At 40.9% G+C, this 18,328-nt stretch overlaps 1 protein-coding gene across 1 annotated transcript in view; it reads right to left on the bottom strand.

The window, feature by feature from the left end:
* LOC309568029 (cell adhesion molecule CEACAM1-like) overlaps window positions 1-18,328 on the bottom strand; it is a 70,615-nt gene that overhangs the window by 4,775 nt on the left and 47,512 nt on the right. The window contains exons 6-8 of the mRNA XM_082273603.1: window positions 14,382-14,624; window positions 10,676-10,978; window positions 2,453-2,590 (exon numbers count right to left, since the gene is read on the bottom strand). Coding sequence (XP_082129729.1) covers window positions 2,454-2,590; window positions 10,676-10,978; window positions 14,382-14,624 — 683 coding nt within the window. The 3' untranslated portion in view covers window position 2,453. The remainder of the gene's footprint in view (window positions 1-2,452; window positions 2,591-10,675; window positions 10,979-14,381; window positions 14,625-18,328) is intronic.

Below are 18,328 nucleotides of genomic sequence, written 5' to 3'. Positions count from 1 at the left end.
ATTCCAGTCAAGCTCCATGGGGCTGGGCAGTGAGCACAGGGCCCACTAGAGGACATCAGGCCCTCAGGCCACCCTCATGAAGTCTGTTTCTGAATGTTTGGTCAGAGACATTCACACCAGTGGCCTGCTGGAGGTCATTTTGTAGGGCTCTGGCAATGTTCATCCAGTTCCTCCTTGCACAAAGGAGCAGATACTGGTCCTTCTAATGGGTTAAGGACCTTCTTTGGCCCTGTCCAGCTCTCCTAGACTGCCTGTCTCCTGGAATCTACTCCATGCTCTTGAGACTGTGCTGGGAGACACAGCAAACCTTCTGGCAATGGAGCTGGACTGCTTATGCAACCTCTATAGGGTCCGGCTATCACCTCATGCTACCAGTAGTGACACTAACCTGAGCCAAATGTAAAACTAGTGAAAAACAGTCAGAAAAGATAAGTAGGGCAGAAAAATGTCTATGGTCTCCACCTTTAAAACCATTCCTGTTTTGGAGGTTGTCTCATTGTTGCCCATCTAGTGCACCTGTTGTAAATTTGATTAACACCAAAGCAGCTGAAACTGATTAACAACCCCCTCTGCTACTTAACTGACCAGATCAATATCCCAGGAGTTTATTTGACTTGATGCTATACTCTGATTAAAAAGTGTTCCTTTCATTTTTTTGAGCAATGTATTTGCATGAAAGCTTTGGTTCCCAGAATTCTAAATTTAGGCAGTCAAAAAGCTCAATGCACAGTTACAATACATACCATATATCTCAGTGGGTTTATCTGCCATAATATGTGCAAGTATGTTCAGTCTTGTGATTCACACCACTGTACCATTTAGCATAGCTACTGATTTATTTATTTATGCATTTATTAACTGGTTCTGGACCTCCCACCGCATATATACTGTGGCAGGGCGGACCTCCTGCGCGAACCGACGTAGGGCTACATCGGTCGCGCGCCGGCAGCTAGGGGGGAGCGTGCACTGCCAGCGGCGCGCACCTGCGCCCACTCGGCAGCGGGGACTCCGATGCACAGGGCAGGTGGCTCCAATTGCCATCTGACACCCACGATCGCTTTCCGCTGGGAGAGAAGAACAGTCAGCTATTGTAAACACAGCTGACCGTTCTTCTCTCTGGAATGATCACAGAGCTCCTGTGATCCTTCTATGTAGGAACACAGGTCTCTATGGTCATTCGAAAAAGCCCCACCCCTTACAGTTAGAATCACTCCCCTAGGCTCACATTTAACCCATTGATCACCCACAGTGTTAACCCCTTCCCTGCCAGTGTCTTTATTACAGTAACAGTGCATATTTTTAGCACTGATTACTGTAGTAATGTCACTGGTACCCCCAAAAGTGTCAATAAATCTTTCCCGTAGTTAATAGACACAATAACTTTTGCGCAAACCAATCAAAATAGGCTTATTGCGATTTTTTTTTTTTTACAAAAAATATGTAGCAGAAAACAAATTGGCCTAAAATGTTAAAAAATTTTGATTTTTGAATTTTTTTCTTTTGGGAATGTTTTATAGCAGAATGTGAAAAATATATATATATTTTTTTTTTCAGAATTGCCGCTATTTTTTAGTTTATATTGCAAAAAATAAAAATCACACAGGTGATCAAATACCACCAAAAGAAAGCTCTATTTTTTGGGAAAAAAGGACATCAATTTTATTTGGGTACAGCGTCGCATGACCGCGCAATTTTCCGTTAAAATAATGCAGTGCCGAATTGCAAAATATGGCCTGGTCATTAAGGGGAAAATCTTCCAGTCCAGAAATGGTTCATTTCAAGTTCAGTACTTATATAACGTCGATGGTTGTGACTTTTTTTCTTTATACTCTATCTTCTAGGTGAGCTATATAGCTTCATTGGGTTTGGAATGATGTCGTTCCATAGTCTAACAGGTGGGCTGGGGTCAGCTAAACCAGGATATGAAAATGTCATCTGTCTGGCTGGCAAGTCACAAGACTGGATGAAAAAAATGTCAACTATACTTAGATGTTTGTTGTAATTATGCTTAAAGTCACCTCCTGTGATATGTATAGATTTTTCTGATGATGTTGACAAAGTACGATTCAGGGGATTATCTGGGACCATGTAAGACATCCATCATTAATTATCATCATCATCTGTCATTTGCTATCCTATATTATATATATAATATATATTATATAATATTATATATATTATATAATATATATATATTATATATTATATTACTATCTTATATAATTAGCCACCCTCTATTTACATTGTTATCGTATTATCATTATCTTTGTACCACTACCTTCTTTGGCCTTCCTCTATCATCCTTTATTTTCTAACATCATTTACCACGTTTAAAATTGTTTTACGGTCTGTAAATCAACCTTTTCCTTTATGTTTATTTCAACATTTGCAGACATAGTATACATCAAGACATACAGTATGCTTCCAACACATCTGACAAGTGTACACTTACATTATAACACCTTCTTTACTAGAAAGAACCCACCAACGCCGATAAGGGCCACTCCAGCTAGTACACCAATCACAATGCCGGCTATTGCTCCACCACTCAATCCACTGGAACCACTGGAATCACTAGGACTGTTAGAATCTGTGGGCAAAGAAAGACAATTGTACATAAGAAGAATTAGGCTACATTCACACCTGAGCGTAGCGTTTTTTACCACGATTTTTACAGTGATTTTACCGTGATTTTTACCGCGATTTACAGGCGTTTTTTGTGCAGGCGTTTTTTGATTGAATAGATACCAATGGAAAACGCCTGTAATCTGCCCAAAAAGAAGCTCATGTACTTTTTTGAGCGTTGGGCGTTTTAGTTTACAGCGTCAAAACGCTCAGATGTGAACAGGGGCCATTGAAATGAATAGGATTTGTATTGTTGGGCGTTTTGAGAGCTGATCCTAGAGCAGAAAAACTCCCCAAAAACGCCCCAAAACGCCTACATGTGAACGGAGCCTTAGGCTGCATTCACATGTCAGCGTATGATCGCGGGCAGAACCGCCGCGGTTCCGCCCGCGATTCGGAGATTTATTGCAAATCGCGGGACGCCTAGCGTTGCCCGTTGATTTGCAATAGCCCCCCAAACGCCGAGCGATGTTGCCGCGATTTACGCCCGCCGAATCGCGGCAACATCGCGCAAACAAAATCGCGGGACGCAATACGCTCCAAAGAAGCTCTTGTACTTTTTTGGAGCGTATTGCGTCCCGCGATTTTGTTTGCGCGATGTTGCCGCGATTCGGCGGGCGTAAATCGCGGCAACATCGCTCGGCGTTTGGGGGGCTATTGCAAATCAACGGGCAACGCTAGGCGTCCCGCGATTTTCAATTAATCTCCGAATCGCGGGCGGAACCGCGGCGGTTCTGCCCGCGATCATACGCTGACATGTGAATGCAGCTTTATGGATACAAACAGACCCTCTGTAATACAAATATGGCCCCCACCAATGTTCGGTAAGTGCAATTCTCATCATTTATAAATAAAGAACTTCCTTTATTAGCACATCAGCACTTCATACGTATCAAAAGTTTTTAGAGGATAACATTATTGGGTAGAGATTTGGGCTTCGTTTCAAATGTTGTTTCACTGAATATGAAGAAAGCACACCGATCAGTCCCAATAAAGCATCTTGTGCAGTGATCACCGACCCATCTGCACCCACACGGCTTTAAAAAAACAGTGCTTCAAAAGGAGCCCTGCAACAAGGGCTTCTAATATTTTCATGTAAAAAAGAAACTTAAAAAAAAAAAAAAAAGTGGTTTAGGCTGGCAATGTTGCCATTATGCTCAGATGATTTTATGCTGCTGTTTCTTGATATGGAAATAAAAAAGCAATTTTTTTTGCATGAAACAAATTGAAGTCCTTTGTGTAGTGCAGGGGTCTTCAAATTATGGCCCTCCAGTTGTTCAGGAACTACAATTCCCATCATGCCCCAGTCATGTCTGAGTTTTACAATGGCCTCATGGGATGTGTAGTTCCGCAACAGCTGGAGGGCCGTAGTTTGAGGATCCCTGGTATAGTGTGTCCTTTTGATTTTTTTTTTTCCAAATGTTTTATATATAGTATAGTTTGTGCCCCACTTAGAAAATATTTATTGTTCAAAAAAAGTGCCAACATTTTTTTTTAATAACAGATCCAACATTAAAAGTCAAACTGAATCAACATAGAAAATTAATGAAAAAAAAAAAAAAAAAGAAATAAAATGTATGTATTTTGTTTTTTAATCTACTATTATATATTTACATGCCTCACAACATTTTCTGATGAAGCGGATTAAACATCTGGGAAATGCATTGAGAATTATCCTCACTCCTCTGCAAGAATCAGAGTGAAGTAACCTACAGTATATAACGATTGATCTATGTTTATAATAGCCGATTAGGAGGTTGTAGGGCTCTGGGGAGGATAATGACATTTAGGCATCTTGAAATTAAATCTTTGTATTTGCACTGACATATATGATGTTTTTAGGTAAAAAAAAAAAAGCTTTTAAAATATGGTTTGAAAAAAGAGCTTTCATCAAAACATTTTCTTTTTAGCCCCCGTTCACACTAAGGCGACCTGTGAGGCGACCTGGTTGCCTCACAGGTCGCCGTAGGTCGCCTCCCATAGGGAAGCTGCGGACCCGTTCTAATAGGAGCGACACAAGTCGCTCCGACTTAGAAAAAGGGTCCGGAGCTTCTTTGGGGCGACCAGGAGGCGACCGCCATAGACTTCAAAGTTATGAAGTCCGTGGCGGCCGCTCCGAGGTCGTGGCGAAGTAGCGTCGCTTGCATGTGAACGGGGGCTTAGAAAAATATTTTAGTTAATTATGCAACTTAAAGTATAACTAAAGGAAACACTTTTTTTTTTTTTTGTTTTGGATACAGGGGAGACATATTAAAACCCCATGTCAAGTTATAATGCTGTGTGTGCCCCTGTTAAGGAGATTCACCCTCTCTATTTGTCCTGTTTACCATTATTATTGAAAGTCAAAGTACATCCCAAGTTTTGGGTTGTCCCCAGAAGAGAGAGGAAATCATCCAATGGGGACATTAGTTCTAGTGACCTGGAAGAGATTCCCTTGATTTGCATAGATTTCCTCTCACTTCCTGTTTGGCTAAGGGACAGGAAGTGAAGGTAAATCCCAGAAATGGGATGCAGATGGTGAAAAACCCTCCCTTACTCTATTTAAAAAAAAAAAAAAAAGAAGTTTTGCTTATAGTTTTACTTTAAAGCTTTGATACCTTTTTGAGTGTTGTTATTAATATTTGAATTTCTCTTTTAATAAACTTTTTATATAATACTTGATATTATATATGCTTGGTTAAAGTGGAGTTCCACCCATTTTTGGAACTTTAGATCTATGTAATCCCCTTTAAAACGGCTTTTACCAATGGAAACTTTTTTTTTTTTTTTTTTTGCTAGTAAATACCTTAATTTCGGCTTTATTCCTCCTCTCCTCACTTCCTGGTCCGATCGGCGATGACGTCATTCGGCGATCCGCAGTGTCTGCTGGGATGTATTCTATTCCAGAAATCTCGCAGTAGGTGTATCTGTACTGAGCCGTGCCTGCCCCGCCTCCGCCCCGCCTCCTCTCATTGAGTTGCATTGTATGAATGTATTAAGGCTGTTCTCTGCCCCGCCTCCGCCCCGCCTCCTCTCATTGAGTTGTAAGAGGAGGCGGGGCGAAGGCGGGGCAGAGAACGGCCTTAATACATTCATACAATGCAACTCAATGAGAGGAGGCGGGGCGGAGGCGGGGCAGGCACGGCTCAGTACAGATACAGCTACTGCGAGATTTCTGGAATTGAATACATCCCAGCAGACACTACGGATCGCCGAATTACGTCATCGCCGATCGGACCAGGAAGTGAGGAGAGGAGGAATAAAGCCGAAATTAAGGTACTTACTAGCAAAAAAAAAAAAAAAAAGTTTCTATTGATAAAAGCCGTTTTAAAGGGGATTACATACAGCTATGTATTCCAACCTATTAAAAATGGGTGGAACTCCGCTTTAAGTACTTTATATAAGTGCATTCTAAAATTTTAAGACAATGCAAATTTAGTACTGAACAATTAATATTGACAGGTGAATTATTACAAATCTGGGTCTTATATTTCCCAATGGGCCATACAATTACTCCTTGATAAAGGTGTTTGGCAAAAATCCTCCTCTGCAGATCTCTCTCCCAATAGTTGAACATTGTTACTTTGAGTTTAACTTGCTTGTCCAAGTGACTAAGGCCCCATTGGAATTATATTGTTCTGTTTCGTTAGAGTGTTCTTATAGTTTACTGATTCACTCTAATCGAACAGGTGGATGGTGAAGCTTACCATTGAGGTAATGGAAGTCAAGCTGATGTTATTACAGCAAAACTACATAGTTACATAGTTAGTCAGGTTGAAAAAAGACAAAAGTCCATCTGGCTCAACCAATAAAAAAAAAAAAAAAAAAAAACAGTAATGAAAACCCAACCATACAATCCCATATACACAATCCTATACCGGCAGTTGATCCAGAGGAAGGTGAAAAAACCCCAGCAAAGCATCATCCAATTTGCTACAGCAGGGGAAAAAATTCCTTCCTGATGCCCCAAGAAGCAATCAGATATTCCCTGGATCAACTTTATTTATAAATATTAGTACCCACTTATATTATGTACACCCAGGAAAGAATCCAAGCCTTTTTTAAAGCAATCTAGTGAGCTGGCCAGAACCACCTCTGGAGGGAGTCTATTCCACATTTTCACAGCTCTTACGGTGAAGAAACCTTTCCGTATTTGAAGACAAAATCTGTTTTCCTCTAGACGTAAAGAGTGCCCCCTTGTCCTCTGTGTTGACCTTAAAGTGAATAACTCAACACCAAAATCACAATATGGACCCCTTATGTATTTATACATGTTGATCATATCACCCCCTTAAAACTAGTATCAGGTAGAAACACTGAGAGGTGGAAGAAAGTTCAGAGAGTGGGTAAAAAGGTGTTTTAAAGTGTTTTTGGTTGAATCAATGGGAACGGGTGGCAGGGGGAATGGTGGTAAAGCTAAATTTGCCCAGAGATGGGCATTAAAACTGTGACGGGTCTGTTTGGTAGGGAGTTTGTGGGCCTCTCAGGAGCATGGGCCTAGCCAGAGTTGTTAGTCATTGTTACTCTTGTCCTTGTACTATTGTGTTTGAAACTACAATTGCTGAAGTCTTCTTATGATGGTTGTGCTCTTAACAGTCTTTTTTTCTCCATTTTACGTAGATGTAAAGTTAAATACAAAAAAACTATCAGCGCAAACCCAATATATGTGATTAAAATAACTCAACCTCAATTCACTGTGCATAAATCAGGTGTGTGAAAGTATATAAGTGGTATCCGGCAGCATACACCAATCGTGTTTCACAAATCACAATAAACTATAAATCCTACCAAAATGTGATGCGCCAGAAATATAATAAAAAAGTGATGACTTTAAATACAATAAATCATATCCAGTTCATAAGGCACATAGCAATGTGTGTGCTTCCAATAAAATGATATGAAGAGTGTCCCCGTATCCAATTGAAGAAAATCCAGTGATGAAAACAAGTTGTAAACACCAATTAGTGAATCCCTCCACCAGGTGAATTAGCCTCTCACCTTCCTAAAGGACCCAAACGGGCCAGCAATCACATGTATCATGGATCAGACTTCCAGGAAAGAGCCACACTGTATTGCACCTCGAGGGATCCCGGGACATATAAAAAACAGATGAAGAAATCTAGTGCTCTCTGCTTACTAATAAGGGTGTGCTTTATTAGAGAAAGGCAGATCAACTCACATTTGTCGGGCACTCAGCCGTGCCTGCTGTATAATCGATGTTAGCGATCTGTTACCAGAGAGAGACTCTGCGTCGGCCACGCACGCTCCGTCCCCCTATACGCGTTACGTCGAGCGTAATGCTCCTTTGACTTCCTCGGTAGGGGTGGCTAGTGCGTGCCAAGCCTCACTTTAAATACATCAACACTCAGGTGGATTGGCCAGCAGATCTCAGTCCCTCCCCCCGCTCATAGCTCACAACAGGACATCTGAACCTCCGAACCAGGCATGTTTACGGCGGTGTCACTGGCTCATATCGCTAATGGGGCAATTTTAATGTATGGGCATTGATCAAATTACTATTGCACATTGCGGAGATCGCGTGGTGGCGCAGATACCTCTCTGGTTTACATTAAAACAACTAAAACTCGTATTCACAAAATCTCATACCATAATTAACAATATTAAAAATATTAAAAGTACATCAATAAGCTAAAACTTGGAATAATAAATGTTGGCAATTGAAATAAATGTTATAAAATGTATATATGTAAAAAAAAAAAAAAAATTTTTTTTTTTTTTTTATATTAAAATGTTTGGTCTCAGATAAAAATATAATGCATGATGGGGTGTTATCTATTACTAATAAAACAATTTAGATCGAAATCCTTATTTAAACCTCTGGGTGCCAACACCTTGGCCTCGTAGACCCAAAAGGATTCCCTTCTACTAAGCTGGCGAATATAATTACCTCCTCGCCAGTGTGGTTGGACATGTTCAATTCCCCAGAATTTCAGGGAATGAGGTTTCTTATCATGAAACATTTTAAAGTGCTTGGATACGTTGTGTGAGGGGGAGGTTTCACACAACGTATCCAAGCACTTTAAAATGTTTCATGATAAGAAACCTCATTCCCTGAAATTCTGGGGAATTGAACATGTCCAACCACACTGGCGAGGAGGTAATTATATTCGCCAGCTTAGTAGAAGGGAATCCTTTTGGGTCTACGAGGCCAAGGTGTTGGCACCCAGAGGTTTAAATAAGGATTTCGATCTAAATTGTTTTATTAGTAATAGATAACACCCCATCATGCATTATATTTTTATCTGAGACCAAACATTTTAATATAAAAAAAAAAAAAAATTTTTTTTTTTTTACATATATACATTTTATAACATTTATTTCAATTGCCAACATTTCTTATTCCAAGTTTTAGCTTATTGATGTACTTTTAATATTTTTAATATTGTTAATTATGGTATGAGATTTTGTGAATACGAGTTTTAGTTGTTTTAATGTAAACCAGAGAGGTATCTGCGCCACCACGCGATCTCCGCAATGTGCAATAGTAATTTGATCAATGCCCATACATTAAAATTGCCCCATTAGCGATATGAGCCAGTGACACCGCCGTAAACATGCCTGGTTCGGAGGTTCAGATGTCCTGTTGTGAGCTATGAGCGGGGGGAGGGACTGAGATCTGCTGGCCAATCCACCTGAGTGTTGATGTATTTAAAGTGAGGCTTGGCACGCACTAGCCACCCCTACCGAGGAAGTCAAAGGAGCATTACGCTCGACGTAACGCGTATAGGGGGACGGAGCGTGCGTGGCCGACGCAGAGTCTCTCTCTGGTAACAGATCGCTGACATCGATTATACAGCAGGCACGGCTGAGTGCCCGACAAATGTGAGTTGATCTGCCTTTCTCTAATAAAGCACACCCTTATTAGTAAGCAGAGAGCACTAGATTTCTTCATCTGTTTTTTATATGTCCCGGGATCCCTCGAGGTGCAATACAGTGTGGCTCTTTCCTGGAAGTCTGATCCATGATACATGTGATTGCTGGCCCGTTTGGGTCCTTTAGGAAGGTGAGAGGCTAATTCACCTGGTGGAGGGATTCACTAATTGGTGTTTACAACTTGTTTTCATCACTGGATTTTCTTCAATTGGATACGGGGACACTCTTCATATCACTTTATTGGAAGCACACACATTGCTATGTGCCTTATGAACTGGATATGATTTATTGTATTTAAAGTCATCACTTTTTTATTATATTTCTGGCGCATCACATTTTGGTAGGATTTACGTAGATGTAAAGTTGCCTGAACATGGCTCGGTATTTGAAAATAATGTGTGTAATAATGAGCATTTGTGAAGGCATGTTATCACTTGTAGACATTTTCCAACGTGGAATATCTTTGTGGCTGGTCATCGGTTATTCCCTTTCTTCATCATAGAAAAAGGAACAATGTCTTCACTGCATATGCACCATCTTGGTACTTGAGGCAGGTGGGCTGAATGGTAGAATATCCAAAAGTGGGACCACACTCAAGGCAAATGTTGTAATCAATAAAATCCTTTATTCCTCATAGATGAATTCATACAGACAGTGCATGACAGACATGTCAGGTTGACGCGTTTCACTATATAGACGATCGCTTACTCATAACCAAACAGGTGTGGTTATGAGTAAGCGATCATCTGTATCGTGAAACGCGTCAACCTGACATGTCTGTCATGCACTGTCTGTATGAATTCATCTATTGATTTCAACATTTGTCTTGAGTGCGGTCCCACTTTTGGATATTCTACTATTTCGGATGAGGGATCTGACCGGCACCAGGCTCAACAACTACACCTGGGCTGAATGGTCCCAACAGTCTGGGGTGAACAAACAGATCTTCCATCACTTCCTCCTAAGCTACCCCTCTGTGGTACAATCTCATTGTACAGCCTATACCAACCCATTTAATTTGTTTTCAATAGAGCAGGCTCTTGCACTACATAGTGGTTATAGATCTAAAGTGATTGAACAACCAGATTTCAACACGAATACCCATCTTAATCATAGATCTGCCCCCTTTTGCTAATGATCTTTTCTGAATTCTGTTACCATGATTATCTTTTCTTACCTTGGGATTTGACATTGAGAGGGAAATTGAAGTTTGTGCTTCCAATGATATTCCTGGCTGTGCATGTATAGGTCCCATTGTCATTCCCAGTCAAATTGGAGATGAGAAGTATAGATTGAGAGCTACTGGTTTCCACTTTATATTTCTCGTTGCTTGTATTAACAGTGCTTAGATTGGGAAGGACCCATGTGAACTCATAAATGAGAGAACTTTGAGATGTCAGGCTCACATTCAGTGTTGCATTTTGTCCTTCTGTCACTGAAGTTGTCACATTGTTGTCATGACTCGAAGATACTGGACTTTCTAAAAGGAGGACATTAAAAATATGTATTTATTTGTTTCTGCCATCACACACACTGCAGAAAATTTGTGAAGTGGTATTCCTAAGGCCCCTTCCACACGGGCGCACCGCCCGACGGAGTCCTTTCTGCTCAGCGGGGAATCGATCCGCTGATCTCCGCTGAGCAGGCGGATGACAGGTCCGTCTCCGCTCTGTGTGCAGAGATGGGGCTGTCAGATCCCCGCTCTACTCTATGGGGAGATCGGATGAGAACGGACCGACTGTTCGTTCTCATCCGATCCCATCCGATCCGGTCCCCCAGACGGATGGAAAATAGGTTTTCCATGCGTCCGGATTTCACGGACAGGATTGATTTAAATAGCAGCGGGTGTCAGCGGAGATTTCTCCGCTGACACCCGCTGCCCCATAGGGATGCATGGAGCTTCTGATCAGGTCCTTCTGAAAAACTGACAGGCAGATCGGATCGGATCGCATGTGTGAAAGGGGCCTAACTATGGTACGTAAATGCTACACTATAACTCTACCTTGCTGCTGCTCAAGTATATCAGGTTTATTCAGTAAAGTAACACAGAGAGAAATGCTGATATGCAAAGAAAGTAACCTACCAACAGAGATGTATAGTAACTAAGTAGAAATACTTCACTACTGTACTTAAGTACGGAAAGGCGGTATCTGTACTTTCCTGGAGTAGAATTTTTTTCTCCTACTTCCACTTTTACTTCACTACATTTTTTCAATGATTTCAATACTTCTACTCCGATATTTTTTTTTTGTGCTGCATAGTTACTCGTTACAATTATAAAAATTACCACTGCCAGAACAGTAGATGGCAGGTTTCATGAAGCTCAAAACATGTGTATTATCAGCGCACACGAAAATAAATAAATGCTACTCTATGTATAAATAAAAGCTGAATTTGAAATAATAAAAAACAATATGATGTTCAAACTTTTGACTTCTTTCTATAATAACTACATAACACAGTACTTGTACTTTTACTTTCAGTACTTGAGTAGCAATTTTTTTTTCAAAACTACTGGTACTTTTACTTTCAGTACTTGAGTAGCAAAATTTAAAAAAAAAACTACTTGCAATACTTAAGTACAAAAAATGTTGAATACTTTAGTACTTCTACTCAAGTCACTTTTTGATCGAGCACTTCCACTTCTACTCAAGTCACTTTTTGATCGAGCACTTGTACTTTTACTCAAGTATGGGTTTTGAGTACTTTATACAACTTTATACAACTCTGCCTACCAAACAGTTCTAAAGTAGAAGTCTGAGCAGTAGAGAAATCCCCAGCAATTTGCATTCAAAATGTTCTCAATAAATTGTGAAAGTACCATGAAATGGTCTACTAGAATCAGGTCACAGGATCAATCTGTGCTGCAGTCTAAATCAAACAATGCAGCCTAGGAAGAGGGATTGAAGCAGCACAATTGTCACCATTTTATTGTGGTGCCAAAGGAAATATTACCAATACATAGTGTCCCATGTATCAGGAATGGTGGGTGCAGAGCAATAACTTAGAAGTTACGGCACATTAAGAGCCCATTCACATTAGCGCGACTTGTCAGGCGACTTGTCAGCCTGACAAGTCGCGGTATGTCGCGGTCCATTGAGTAGTACAGGACCCGTTTTAATAGGAGCGACACAAGTCGCTCCGACTTAGAAAAAGGGTTGTGTACTATTTTTGGGGGACCTCGGAGCGACTTGCATAGACTTCCATTATGTGAAGTCTCTGCAAGTCGCGCTGAAGTCGCGGTGCACAGCGGTGCACGCGACTTCACAGGTCGCCCCCCGAAGTCGTGTCGCCTCAATGTGAATGGGCTCTGAGGGGTACAAATTGCTGCAGGTGAAGGCAAACAATCTGGTGTCTACCACTTTAGAGCTTCCTAAAGTCAATATTCAAAGTACAGTAGTTATCCATGGGTTCCTTTACAATAAATACTGAGTACTGTATATACTTTATATTGCTGGGATGTACTAGTTCATGTATGATTAAACTGAATATACTTAAATCTTGATTTTTTTTTTTTTTTACCTAAAGACACATTGGGGTTGATTTATTCAAACTGGAAAGTGCAAAATCTGGTGCAGCTCTTTATAGAAAGCTTCCAGGTTCTTTTGTCAAAGCTTAAAGGAGTTGTAAAGGCAGATGTTTTTTTTTTTATCTTAATGCATTCTATGCATTAGGATAAAAAGCCTTCTGTGTGACGCAGAATCCCTCAGCCCCCTAATACTTACCTAAGCCCCATCTCTGTCCAGCGATGTCCACGAGTCCCTCAGCTGTCCAGGACTGCTTCTTGATTGGCTGAGACACAGCCGTGGTGCCATTGTCTCCCGCGGCTGTCAATCAAAGTCAGTTAGCCAATCAGGAGAGAGAAGGGAGCAGGCTGACCCACAGCACAGTGTCTGAATGGACACACAGAGCTGCAGCTTGGCTTGGGTGGCCCATAGCAAGCTGCTTGCTGTGGGAGCACTTGGCAGAAGGGAGGAGTCAAGAGCAGAGACGCGGGACCCGAAAAGAGGAGGATCCAGGCAGCCCTGTGCAAAACCACTTCACAGAGGAGGTAGATATAACATGTTTGTTATTTTTTTTTTTTTAAATTAGACTTTTTTTTTTAGACAGTTTTTAGTAAATCAACCCCACTGTAAGGAACGCACGGTGACATCCCAGGGGCGTATGAGAATGCGCATGTGCGTACGCGAACACGTGCACGCAATAGCATCACGATTTGGCGCCATACGTGGCCTATATAAAGGTGACTGACACACTTGTTCCTTGCTGTCTTGTCTGCAGCTTTACCCCCTGTACTTCTGATTCTGAACCTGCTGTATCCTGTTGACTTCCTGATTGACCTCCCGGCTTGTCCATTACTTCGTCTGCTTGCTGCCGCCCTGACCTTGCCTTGTTCCTGTGACCACTCTCCTGCCTTATCCCTGTCGGCTTATCTGCTTCTGGTTCTGGACTTGTTCACCCCCTGGTGGGACTACCCTGGGGACCACGACCTGGTGTTCAGCAAGCAGCAAAATCCATCCTCACCATCAGAGGCTCTGATGAAGACCTGCTGTCATTTATACTCCACACCTCGAGCTAGCCCGTGTCTACCACCAGTGTGATCCGTCCATGTTCCTGTTTTACCGGATCCCGCTAGGCTACCTCTGCACGTCAGACTCAGCCACCAGCACCATTAAACCCACAGTCTCCTTCCATATTGAGAATAAAGTGATAGTCTCTCACGATTTCCCTTCCCCGCTAACAATTATATACTATCTATTATATAGAATACTATGCACTATATAGAATATGAATATACTATAAAAAGTATCAGAATCAGAAGATTAATACAGTATAGTCATATTCTATTTAGTACATATGCTGAGTTGATGTCATTATCTCACCAAAAGTTGTACTGCACGTGGATATCCTCCCAGTTTGATTTCCTTGACAGGTGAGTACTGGTTGTTGGACCTCATTTCCCAGAAGCACAGTTCGGTTTACCACGTCCTTTCCACTGTCAACTGTGCCATTAAATGACAGTTCAATATCAGCTGCAGGTTGTCCTCCTGCCCAGGAGCAGATGAGCACATTGCCACCAGCGTATGCTTCTGAACCACAATAAATGCTTGGATTATTTGGGGCACCTGTAAAATAAAGAAATTAGAAGAGTTAAAGGAGAATTCAAAATTATACCATTATATCCTATCATTTCAGCTCAGAGCTTAGGCTTTGTTGAATGTTCAGAAGGGCTGGTTACAGAGCGAGTAATCCACCCATCCCTTCGGTAAGCGCACACCCCAAAGTTGTAAGCTGCAACATTCTGCAATTGTGACTTCTCAGTTATCGATCTGAACAGGGAGAGATCGAGCAGTGTAGAGGATATCAGCAATGGAACATGATCTATTAGGGCTGTGTAACCTGCTTATTGGATTGTTTCCGGTAAAGCAGAAAGGGACTGGATTGGATGAACAGCTTTCACGATGTACATAAAAATAAGGAACTGACGTAGTTGAGCATGTGACTCCTGATGACGTCAGACGTTTACTGACGAAGCGCGTTGAGTTCAGAGTACACTACTACTTCACTTCCGGTCTTTGGAGCACAGTTGGAACGCGGAACGGCGTTCTGGACTCAGATCACTTTGGCCGGTTGTCTTGATTTTAAATGTAAGTCGTTACTGTTTTAATAAATGTTGATTCAAGCCTACTACAGTATAAGCCTCTTCATGCTTTCTCTGCATATGTGTGGGTCCTGAATCTTTACCTGACATCGAGTGGATTACTGCAGGATATATGATTAATCGCTATACCCTATGAGTTATCTGGTAAGTGGGCTGTGCATGTGGTGCTGGTAGAGGAGAGCACATACCCACTAAATTAATGTCTTTGGATGATTTGCAAACCCCCATATTCTCCTGTGGAATTAGGCACAAATACACTTCTTCTTGGATACAGACACTATTATTCACATTGGACTTTTATATATATTTAACACGGATTTATTTTCACCAAATATTTTGATTTATTGTGTATTGCCTGAGCGCGGTCCCCTTTATTTTATTAGTTCAGAGCACATTTGTTTTTCAGACGGGCTGCTCAGCACTTTTTATAATAATAATAATTTTTATAATAATTTTTATAAAAATGAATTTTTCTATTTGTATTTACAATTTAATCACATTGATATTCATACTCATTTTCAAATTCACCAAGAATTCATTTTATTTATTTTTAAATCACCAATTTATTATTAATTATATCTATGTGCAATTGCTTTGGTGTGTATTGCACTATTTTTTTAGTGTACAGGATGTGTGCATGCGCAGCAACAGCCAGATACCAAAATCAACCATGGGGAGGAGAGACAAGTGGGGAGGATCCTGACAATATTGTCAGGATCTCCCCCCACCACAGACAATGACCCCGCCCACATTCAGGTTCTTTATTTTTTTTTAACCACTTGCCGACTGCCGCCCGACTATATACGGCGGCAGTCAGCCGCACACAGGCAAAGTGACGTATGGGTACGTCACTAGCCTGTGAGGCTCTAGGGAGCGAGCGCGCGCCGTCGGATGCGCGCTCCCGCTCGCTCACGGACCCCCTCTGCGGGAGTGAGCAGCGAACCCGATGTCCACTTGCTCACTTGCGATCCTCCGGTACAGTGGGAGAAAGGCAGCCGGCTAATGTAAACAAAGCTGCCTGTCATTCTCCCCTGTGTAACAGCAGAGATCATACGGTCCTGCTATGTAGGACCGTAGATCTCTGCTGTTACACACACAGCCACATCCAATCACAGTTAGAATCACGCCCCTAGGGACACACTTAACCCCTCCCTCTCAAATAAAGTTAACCCCTTCACTGCCAGTGTCATTTTTACAGTAACAGTGCATATGTATAGCACTGATTACTGTAGTAATGTCACTGGTACCCCCAAAAGTATCAAAAATGTCAGTCAAGGGTCCGATCTGTCCGCCGCAATGTCAAAGTCCCAAAAAAAAAAAATCGCAGATCGCCACCATTACTCGTTAAAAAAAAAAACAATAAAAATTACAAAAATCTTTCAACCAATCAAAATACGCTTTTTGCGATTTTTTTTTTTACCAAACATATGGTAAAAAAAAACATTGGCCTAAAATGTTAAAAAATTTAGATTTTTACATTTTTTGGGGGGGAATTTCATATAAAAAAAATGTGAAAAATATTGTTATTTTTGCAAAATTGTTGCTCTTTTTTTGTTTATAGCGCATGATCAAAGAAATCGCACAGGTGATCAAATACCACCAAAGAAAGCCCTGTTTGTGGGAAAAAAAGGACGTCAATTTCATTTGGGTACAGCGTCGCACGACCGCGCAAATTGTCCGTTAAAGTCACGCAGTGCCGAATCGCAAAATAGGCCCTGGTCAGGAAGGGGGTAAAATCTTCCGGGGCTTAAGTGGTTAACTAACGGTGGATTTTGGAAAACAGGAATAAACTGAAAAATGTATTCTTGTGTTATAAGCAAGCAACTGCTGCAAAAAGATGTGCCCTTTACTTCTCTTTAATCCTAACACATTGTGTGTTCAATTAAAACTGAAATTTACAACCCCTCTCAGGGCGATGACAGCAATTTTAACTTCCCCTAAATAAAACCAAACTGGAAATAAAAAAAACGAGAACAAAAATGAATGTGTGATTTTAAAAAATAATTAAAAAAAAAAAACAGTTGAAATAATTAACTATGCTGGACTAAAAAAAAAGAGGAAGAGGAAATGCAATTGATATACAAGCCATGTGGTAAAAAGGGCTTAATTCACATCTATGTAGTTTGCTTTGGATCCGTTTCTGCAGTGCATTTTGCATTCTTGCACACATGTTTTTCCAGCATTTTTTGATGCATTTTGCATTTTTTTTATGATTTTTTATTTGTCTACTTTGTTGTTGGGTAGATTAAAAACTTTAGTGTTATTGACCACTTACTGACTACCCGCCGCAGTTTTACATTGGTCCTTTGGCGCTAAATACCGGGGTTATGGTAGCAGATAGCTGCCATAACCCCGGTATTTTTAAAAACGGCGGGCGATCGGCTTTCAGGTAAGGGTGGTCCCAGCGGCAGGTTCCGGTCCCGGATCCTCAGAGACAGGAAGTCAAGTGAGGGCAAGATGGCCCTCACTCGACTCTATGGTCTTGGAGGACCAGAGCGACGTCAAACGCCGGTTTAAAGGGCCAATTTTTTTCAACGTTTTTTTTTTTTCTTTTTTAGTGTAGTTGTGAGGTCTGAGGTCTTTATGACCCCAGATCTCACAATAAAGAGGTCCTGTCATGCTTATTTATATTACAAGGGATGTTTACATTCATTGTAATAGGAATAAAAAATGATCAAATTTTATTTTTTTAAACGGTGTAAAAATAAAAAAATAATAAAAAAAATAAATAGGAAAAAAAAATTAAAGCACCCCATCCCCGTTAGTTCGCGTGCAGAATTGGACGCATAGGGAAGTCCCGCCCACATATCTAAACGGTGTTCAAACCACAGATGTGAGGTATCACTCCGATCGTTGGAGTGAGAGCAATAATTTGAGCCCTAGACCTCCTCTGTAACTCTAAGCTGGTATCCTGTAGAAATTTTTAAACTGTCACCTATGGGGATTTTAAGTACCAAAGTTTGTCGCCATTCCACGAGCGTGTGCAATTTTAAAGCATAACATGTTGGGTATCTATTTACTCGGTGTAACATTATCTTTCACATTATGGAAAAAAATTGGGCTAACTTTACTGTTTTCTTATTTTTTTATTCAAAATAGTGATTTTTTTCCAAAATAATTGCGCTTGGAAGACCGCTGCGCAAATACAGTGTGATAAAAAATATTGCA

Source organism: Pelophylax lessonae, assembly GCF_965119305.1.
Source record: "Pelophylax lessonae genome assembly, chromosome: 12".
In the NCBI taxonomy this organism is placed as follows: domain Eukaryota; kingdom Metazoa; phylum Chordata; class Amphibia; order Anura; family Ranidae; genus Pelophylax; species Pelophylax lessonae.
This window is presented reverse-complemented; position numbering and strand designations above follow the sequence as displayed.